The sequence below is a fragment of the Echeneis naucrates genome, chromosome 20 (genome assembly GCF_900963305.1).
Source record: "Echeneis naucrates chromosome 20, fEcheNa1.1, whole genome shotgun sequence".
NCBI classification, from domain to species: Eukaryota; Metazoa; Chordata; class Actinopteri; order Carangiformes; family Echeneidae; genus Echeneis; species Echeneis naucrates.
In genome coordinates, this window is record NC_042530.1 from 16,200,989 (window position 1) to 16,210,677 (window position 9,689).

Consider the following 9,689-nt stretch of genomic DNA (forward strand, 5'->3'; position numbering starts at 1 on the left):
AGGTAGCAGGGGATGCTGGAGCCAATCCCAGCTCACTCTGGATGATGGATAGGCCACTAGTCCATCACAAACAACCACTTACACTCAGACCTACAGACAATTTAGAGTCACCAATTAACCTAGACATACATGTCTTTGGACGGTGGGAAGAAATTGGAGCACCAGGAGGAAAACCCACGCAGGCACGAGGAGAACATGCAAACTCCACACAGTGATGCTGAAGAAACAGTGAAGGTGGATCCAGTTGCCAAAACCTCCCAAATACTTAAATAAATAAAATACAGTCGAAGGATACTAGTTACTTGTTGTAGGGTCTGAAGAGATGAATGATTAATTTGATTAACTTTTTTAAACACTCACTTAAAGGCACATCTCAGGTCACATGTACAGGTGGTTGATTATAAAATTATGTATTTTTCTTTTATTACAAAATAGATAATTCCTCCACCAAGTTTACACCACACATCCTAAGCAATTCAACTTTAATTTCAGCACTGCATAAAATTTGGCACCAACACTGCTGTGACCAGATCTGATTTTTTTTCCTTGTTCCGATGCTTCATATGAACATGAAGTAAAGCTCCTGACCTCTGTCTGCTGGATATTTTGGAAGGAGGACATGGATGAGGAGTTCCTAAAAAAATGCTCAATGAGCATCATCATGAATGGTACATTAATTATTCCTTTAACTTTTCTATGCACAGCATTATAAAATACTACCCCAAGAAAAGACAAATGACAAAATTGTGACTATATGGATCATAAAAACAAAACTAAGTCAAAATGAAGAGTTCATGAAGACTGATAAATGTAGGGGGGGGCTAGACATCTGGGTAAATGAGGGGGTTAGCAAAATGTTGCTGTTATTATCTATCAACTTCACATGTCTCTCAGACCATCCCTAATATATTTCACTCTTTAAATGGCAGCATTAATCACTTATGTTTCTTCTGCTCAGCATTTATTTATCATCAGAACTATGACATCACTTCCCCTCTCACTGCTGTTACGTTCCTTTGGATTGGGGTGTCCACACCCAGAGTGAATCTGGCAAAACGCTTGGCGCTTCAGATGAAAGAGTTTTTCCTTTTGTGCATGTCAATCAGCCACTGAGGGACTGAAGGGAACACTGTTCTGCTTCTGTGAGTGAGTGAGGAGGTGGGGGTCCTTGGATGAAAAGCAGCAGGGGTGCACTGTAAGGACTACTAAACCACAAAGGCATTGTTGCTGTGCCAACAGGGAGCCAGCCATTTATGCTGCTATCTTTGTTTGGCTCAGTAATGATGCTGAAATGAAGCGTGTGTTGGTTGAGCACTGCATGACATATGATGGGAAGAAGAGAGACCGACTTCAACTTTATTCCCAAACTCCCCTTTTAAATATGTAACAGCTTCAGTGGTGTCGGTGTCCCGGAGAAACTATAACCATGCAGCTTGACTTCACCCAGAAATGCTGAGCTCCATTGTTTCACAACATCTGGTGTCTTAAATGGCCAGCTGGGAGTAATGTGTGTCCAGTGGAGGTCCTGAGCTTTAACGTGAGTCTAAATGGGTCACTGAAAGCCAAGGTCACTGTTATGCTTTATGCACAGGAGAACACAGAAGTGGAAACTTTGAGGTTTTATACTATTGCTCATCTTCTCCGGTCTGGAAAAAGAAAGAAATTATACCAACCAAAAACCAAACGTAATCACATGTTTGGGCACTTTAAACTACAATGATGAACATACTGAGGTTAAGAGTCCACAGCTACAGAAACACAGTGAAACCATAAGTCATGCCTTTATAACATCTGTTGTCATTCAAGTTGTTTCTCAAGCTCCAAAAAAAAAAAAAAAAAAAAACTTTACAGAGAAAGGCATGTGTTTACCTCCAATCAGAAACTACCTTCAATATCCGATAAGCAGAAATATCTGAGTGCTCTTCCTGCTTGACAGATTATGGCCATTCTCTGGGAGCCCTTAAGTGGCTATACCAGGGACTAGCTGCACCCAGAGAAGGCAAAGCCTCTGCTGTCAGTGGCCCTAACCATCCAGAGGAGGTCAGAGCAGCTGAAGATGTTATTTACATATATTATGTATTATGTATATATTATGTATGTTTTATTGTGGGTTTTCAATTAGTTACATGCCACTTTGATTACGTTTGGCTGTTTGACCCATGTGAAGCACTTTGACAGAGAGTCAGATAAAAACTTAATTGATCTCAAGGGAAAGTTGAGACAAAACATGAAAAAATAGCAGGCAAAACACAAAACAACAGGTAAACACGCCCCGGAAAAAAAAACAAAAGACCTTTGAGTCTAAAAAAACATGATATTTTACTAATATAAAATATTACTCTAATTTAAAAATCCTGTACAAATAAACTGATATTTATCTGGATATAGAGTGGTCAGGAAGGAGTATATTCTTAGACATTGGTGTGTTTTGAGGGATTCGTTTCTTATCAGTCACAGTTAAGCATTGGTGTAGCCAGAAATGTTTGTATGGTTGCTTCAAAACTGAACCATAAATTCAGACTTGACCTGGACTATTAGCAGCTAAGAGGCTTGGGCAGTGAAGTCCTGCCCCTGTCTGTGTGAAACCCAACTTAACAACACTCTCATACTTTCCCCTGTAAAATACACCTATATGAGTGGGGGAAATGGGCTCACAATGTTTGTGTTGAAGAGCCTGGTAGGGACATGCTACTGCTAAGTACCTGGACGGTTCTGCTGTGAAAAAAGGACTACAAATTATTATGTCTCCCTAAAGCCCTCAACCAGCAATATACATCCCATTATGTCATGCTATCCAAATTCTTACTGTTTGGTTTCTGTAACACAAAAATTACACATTTTCCCACCAATATAAAGGTGTTCCAGCTTGAATATGAAGAAGTCAGACCAGTGTGAACATGTGATTGTATTTCATTTGAAACCCTCGTGTTGTCAGCTTTTTTCATGTTGCATAGGAACGAGTGTCAAACAGGCACTGCTTCTCTGCAGCTTTTTCTGTTAAACTGTCAATTTCAGTTGAATGTTTCAGTTTGTCTATTAACACACAAATATACAATGGCAGTATGTGTCACATTCTAAAAAAAAAAAATTAGTCCTTGGTTTGTGATTCTATATATCACTTTAAATGTGTTTCGCTCATCCTAAACTCACCTGAGTGATCCTGGATTCCAACTGGGTGAGAGTTAGGCCAGATCCTTTATATTGGTCACTAGCCAAACAAAATCACAGGGAGCTTAATGTGGGGCCTCAGATTTACACTTGCATTCTTCTAAAAGTTACTTTAATTGGATTTCCCAGGGTTCATTTATCTTTTTTTTTTTTTACCTTATGTTTTTGTGTGTGTGGACAACTGCTTCTGCAAAGTCAAGGGGTGACATGGGGTCACAGTACTAAAATTACTTCTAGATTAAAGTTTTACTTTCTCTTAAGTGTTGCCTTTTTACCAAACTGAGGAGAAATTAAGACCTTTAGTATTATAGCCTCCCAAAAGCAATGATTTTGCTCTGAGCATCTGTTAGGTATTGCTCCTGACAGAAGGGAAAAGGCATTTGGGGGCATGTGGAGTTGTGAAGCGCTGCCTTTGCCACTAGATGGGGCTGCAAATTAATGTCCCTGCAGTACTGCGAGGTTGGCAGTCCTAACTGCAGCTGCATGAGAGACTGCTAGGGGTAAGCACAGGAAAATCAAATGCCACAATGCTGGCCTCAACGGTGACTGTTTGAATTTAGTTCACTCACCATACAGCCCAGACCAACACAGAAAGTCATCTTCACTGAGCCAAAGACTCTACAGTATTTTCAGGTTTGAGGAACTTCATTCAAACTTTCTACTGACAAATAACACAATGAAAAACATGAGATTCAATTTGCTTTCAAACAAACGCTAACACTGCTCAGAAGTCAGAAGGCCAAATGCTAAGGCAGCGACACAGTTATCATTACTGAAAGTACATCTTCATGGTCTGGTGTCTTTGCTGACACAGTGATCGAAGATTTATGTGGCTGATGTTGACTCCCAACAGATGCATGCCCAGGCAAACTGAAAAGAAGCTTTTGGGTTTAACATCTGGAGCCTGAACATAATGGGAACAAAGCAGACACAGCAAAACTGTCACTATTGACCGGTAAATCAAAGGCTCTTCAACACTGGTTTACACTGTATCATCTTATGCCAGCGCATTGGGTTAATTGGGACCAAACCAGATACATTTGTATCAGAAACGCCTCGATTAGGCCCTAAAATGTGAAATCATGTGAACAGACCACCTGTGGGGCTTTCATTGCTATTTCAATATCATTCATGTCAAGGCCCCTGCACTTGCTGACACAGCTTGAGCCGAGGGAGAAGACGTTTCAATTCAACCTCTGCAAAAAAAAAAAAACAAATACAAGACGCGGGGGCTCTGGCAGGATTCAGCCTTAACAAACCTGGGAGAAGAAAAAAAAAAAAAAAAAAAAAAAAAGGGGGGGGGGGAGAGAGAGAAAGAGAGGGGACTCCAAAATGTTCTTTCAATTGTAGGACGTCCATCAAAGCATCTAAATGGGGACGTTTAGGGGAAACCTTGGCACATCAGACAGCCACCCCTAATACACACTACCTTTATTCTAGCCTGTTAAAAAAGAAAGATCAAAGTTTCTGCAGATGAAAAGGGTCCGTTCCCTACATTTATACCCCCCATTCACCCACTCCCTCTTTTACTAAATTAAGGAAGCAGGCTTCGGCAGGCATGTGAAGAGGACTTAAACAATTATGGAGATGCTCCAACTCAACCCCTGCCTCTAATTACCAGCCTCTGATGGTTAAAAGGGCTTCCTTCTTAACCAGGACTTTAAAAAAAAACAAAAAAAACAAAAAACCTGCCATTGCTGCTTCTGCCATCCTCAACACGGTGACCACAAGGAACAACAAAGTATGCCAGCATGAGCCTGGGGACCATCCCTCACATGGGAAAACATTGGAGAAGTTACACAGGGCTTGAGATTTAGAAGATTGTTTTATTGTCAAAATAAAGGTCATATTTGCTTTCTCACAAAAAGAGACATCTACACTTTGTACAAATTTACAATAGCTTATAAAGTTCTTATTTACACACATTTACAGCTTTTTACATAGCTTTTATATAAATACATTTAAAATTACAAAATGAATGACCCGTAAAATACTTGGGCGCTATTAAGGCTTAATTTAAACTATCTTTGATGTGACTGACTCACACAACGTTATCTGCCACTATGTAGATAAGGTGGTATAAAAAAAAAGAAAAAACACACACAAAAAACAAAAAACAAATGCTCTTTGTATGAAGCAAATGAGGAGCCAAACGGTCTCTGCCAACAACAAGTAATGCCCAGTTTGCTTAAAAACCTCAGCCTGTAGCTCTAATCCATATAAACAGGGAGGAATGGAGCTTCGTGAATGGGGCCAGGTACATTGTATCAATTACCTCTCCCCTTAGTGTGTGTGGATGTTTGGAGGAAGGAGTGAGACATCTCAGCAGCAGTTCATTACTATGCAAATTGCTTAAGACAGGGAGTGATGGGTTATCTCCCAAACAATTAGCAGTTCCCATAAGCTGCTTTTATTCTATCATTCAAACCTGGGACAATGGCATCTGCTTTGGGCAGGACACGGAGCTGGCCGTGCCCGATCTCCACGTCAGTCCGGTGCTCACGTCGCTGTACATGGAGCCGCTGGTGCCTTTGCTGCCCCAGCAGCACCTAGTGCAGAAAGTCCTCCAGGAGTCCAGAGTCTTACCGGACCAGATCCACACTCCGGACGTGATGCCCACCAGAAGGCACATAAAGTACTTCAACATAAAAACTGCATAGTCCGGACTCCTGCGGTCCCGCTCCAGTAAACAATTGGAACAGTTGTGTGTGATCTCCCAGGTCTGCCTGTTGTGCTGCTCGTAAAAGTAACAGGCCACTATAATAGTTGCTGGCACAGTGTAGAGAACTGTGAAGATGCCTATTCTGATCATCAGCTTCTCTAGTTTGTCAGTCTTTGTGCCTCCTTGTTTAATGACGCTGCGGATCCGGAACAGGGACACAAATCCTGCCAGGAGGAACATAGTGCCTATGAACAAATAAATCACCAAAGGGGCCAGAACGAAGCCCCGCAGATTGTCCAGGTTCTGATTCCCCACATAGCAGATGCCAGCCACCGAGTCCCCGTCCACGGAACTCAGCGCCAGGACCGCGATGGACTTCATGCTGGGGATGAGCCAGGCTGCTAGGTGGAAGTACTGGGAATAACTGGCGATCGCCTCGTTGCCCCACTTCATCCCGGCTGCCAGGAACCAGGTCAGAGACAGGATGACCCACCAGATGGAGCTGGCCATACCGAAGAAGTAAATGAGGAGGAAGACCACAGTGCAGAGCGCGGGTCCGGTGGTCTCGTAGTGGATGTGTTCCACGTCGAACTCCCGGTTGCAGGCGACTTTTTCGTGCCCGGCGATGAGCCTGACGATGTAGCCGACAGAAACAAACATGTAACAGGCTGACAGGAAGATGATGGGCCTCTCTGGGTACTTGAAGCGCTCCATGTCGATGAGAAAAGTGGCGACGGTGGCAAAAGTTGACACGAAGCACAACACAGACCAAAGTCCGATCCAAAAGGCAGTGAAAGCCCGCTCGTCGTGCGTAAAATATGGATTGTGGCAAGGCATGGCGCAGTTGGTGATCTGTCCCGTTTTGACACGGTTGTAAAGCGGATGACGGTCCGTGTTCACCAGCACCATGGGCTCCAGACACTTGCAGCCCGGCTCACATGGCGCGGCGGGCGGCTTGTATTTCCCAGGCGCGCCGGGCCTACCCGGCTTAGTTTTAGACGGATTGTAACCCCTGCCAGGATGGTTGGTGGGTTTTGAAAGCACGGGGGAGACCGTGGTGGAGTCGGTCCTGTTGTAGTCCATGCACAGAGTGTCGGGGTTGCCCTGCACCGGCAGCAGATCACACTTCATTCTGTCCGGCCAGGGGAAGCCGTACTGCCTCATGAGAGGAGCACAGCCGGCCCGGGCTCTCTCACACACGCTCCGGCACGGAGGGAGAGGTTTTTTGTAGTCCTCCAAGCAGATTGGGGTGTACATGCTGCATAGGAAGAACTTCAGGTCCGGCGAACATTGGATTTCAACCAGAGGCCAGAACTGATGCACTTCAAGCCCAGCTTCGTCTTGCGTGTCGTGGTTGAACTGGTTGGGCATATAGGTATAGTTGTAACCGATTCCCTTGCACAGAGGCACAGCTATCTCCTGGCAGGTGATCTCCTTGGCCGTGGTGCAGCTGGATCGGGGCAGGAGAGCGAGCGAGAGGAGCAGGTAGATCCCAAACAGGTCCATCTCTCCGGCGCGTCGCGTCCCCCCTTTTCGGCTATGGAACAAACACAACGAATCCTCCAGCCGTCTGCTCTTTGGCTGCAGTCCGGTCAGACGTTATGCAGCGAGCCCATCGCGCTTCTCTCGGGATCTTGCACAGAGTTGCAAGCAATGTGAAAGCCGTGTTTACTTTCGGCTGGAGAAGGAAAGGAGAGGAGAAAACAGCCTTCAAGGGCGACGAACGGCAGGCAAGATGGCTGAGAGAAGAATCCAGCTTGTGGTGGAGGCTGCTCAGTGTCTCGCAGGCCACTGTCACTAAACCAGAGTGCTGATGTCCGATCGCTGCTGGACTCGAAGATGTGGGCCCTTATCTGTTTCTCCAACACACAACGACTACATTCAGTCGGCTCGTCCCACCTCAGTCCCGGTTCCCATACAAATCATCAGGCTGGAGACGACTCGATGCCTATATATACCACGAGCTGGTTGGCCACGCCCCCGGAGCTGCTATTCCAATCGCGGAGCGGCGGGGGGCGGTGCTTCACACGTGTCAATCAAGTTCCTCACCTAAAAATGTTTTGTTAGACAAATCGTGGATCAACACAGTCCAGCCGGTGTCTGAGTCCCCCACAGCACGGAGACGATGATGATGATGATGATGATGACCTCCGGATGATTATCACGCAACCACAGTATTCAGAGGAAATAAGCACCCCTGTGCGTTTTTCTGCCAGTTTAATCAAAGTTCAGATTATAGGTTCCGTGTTTATACTTTTGAGTCCAGCCTAGATCTTTTGGCTAGCCTTAAATAAACTACAATATCCCTATAATGGATTCCCCCCTGAAACCCCTCCAAAGAGCAACTGTCATTTTTAACATTATAATCATCATAGCAAATTTTAAATGAAGTTGACCCGCAGTTATTCTAAATATTCCACTCCTCTTTTTCTAATCTTAATTCCTCAGACTGAACTTTGTGCTCTGAGTATTATAACATCCTTTGACATGCCATCTTTGACGTCCTCCCCATTACGTACACACACATCAAGCGGAGGACGTGTCCCTCTCCGAAGTGATTGTTTCAGTCTGCAAGAGAGGCTAGTTTTGGTAAATTGGCTCATTTGCGCATGATAATACTGCCCAGGGAGCTGTCTGTCCCTGAGAAAGAGCTGTTTTATTTTTTAAATGAGGTGCTAATGTTTCGTTTAACGCTCGCACTGAGCTCCACAGGAGGCGTAATTGCGCGAGGCGAAGACCAAGAGCAGAGCTCACAGAGAGGCTGATATCACTGTTAACATGCCCGCAGTCTGTCTCAGCATCTCTACAGACACTTGACAGTAATCTTATTGTGTTCAACAGCATTTTTTTAATCTCTGACATGGTCTGTTGCAATTCCTTATAACGTCTGTGTAAAAGCTTGCTATGTGGAGCTCCTTTACTTTTCCATAACTGTGGCAGCTCTGCAATTTGGCTTAAGGAAGCTAAATTGTCTGCAGCAGACATGATTTCATGGGTTTATGGAGGACTTTTGCATTAGTGAAGACTAACTGAGAAGATTTACTCAGGATGAACTGTACTTGACTTATTCTTGTGGTGTTTCTGTAATTACTTGACTTAACAAATTCAGTTTTACATTTTAACAGTGGCAATCAGACACTCTGTGGGATCTCAAAGGAAATCATTATTGATGTTCCCTGATTGTTGCACATGGATGTTTATAAAAGCAGGTAGGCCATTGCAAAATGTACGATTATTAGGGTCTGTTTCTCTCTGAGGAGGGTGTGGGGTTTGCATACAAAACCTCTGATTAGCTCAGCATATGGTCTCAAAAAAACGCTGATGAGATTATAATATTGTGTCAAAACTGTGCAAAAATTCACCAGCTACAAAATGAAAACACTTATTAGACATTAATGCATGCATGCAACATACATAGCAATATAACCCAGGGTTCTCTCTCTACCTTTTGAGAAATTTGACATTTAATGTTTATTCTGAGATTGACTGCTTTCACTCAGAGAATTCTTGGCACAGCGGACCTTTACATTAACACCACAGTTTTTTGTGGGTTCTGATTTCACATTAGATGAAATTATCTGGATATTTGTCTGGTACTGTTCAAAAATAATGTCAAATGCCCCCAAATGTTTATGACATTCGTAGAACTCATAGAATGAGCCTTGAATTTTTCTGCAAAAGCTGAAACCTTTCAAAACTAATTTCAGACAGTAAACTTCTCACTGAGCATGATGGTTTTTGTCAGTAGTCTAATAAAGGTGTCTTTTTTTTTATACCATGAGCTCTCAGAAGCTAAAGGGACATACAACTATATCATCAAGCAGTATCATAATTAGAGTGGTCGTAGAATTTAAGTTTA

General features: G+C 43.7%; 1 protein-coding gene across 2 annotated transcripts; it reads right to left on the reverse strand.

Moving 5' to 3' along the window:
* Nucleotides 1-4,982: 4,982 nt before the first annotated feature.
* Nucleotides 4,983-7,733, reverse strand: fzd8a (frizzled class receptor 8a). Of its 2 annotated transcripts, XM_029528997.1 has the most exons (2): nucleotides 6,884-7,733; nucleotides 4,983-6,784 (listed from the first exon to the last, which is right to left on the reverse strand). In XM_029528997.1, the coding sequence occupies exons 1-2, from the start codon at nucleotides 7,334-7,336 to the stop codon at nucleotides 5,591-5,593; spliced, it is 1,647 nt and encodes a 548-aa protein (XP_029384857.1). In that variant the 5' UTR covers nucleotides 7,337-7,733; the 3' UTR covers nucleotides 4,983-5,590. The 2 variants fall into 2 exon arrangements, with proteins under 2 accessions (XP_029384857.1, XP_029384856.1); XM_029528996.1 differs by having other exon boundaries at nucleotides 4,983-7,733.
* Between the last annotated feature and the right edge of the window lie 1,956 nt (nucleotides 7,734-9,689).

Excerpts from the sequence above, each read along its gene's own strand:
- fzd8a (XM_029528996.1), bottom strand. The coding sequence starts at position 7,336 with ATGGACCTGTTTGGGATCTACCTGCTCCTCTCGCTCGCTCTCCTGCCC.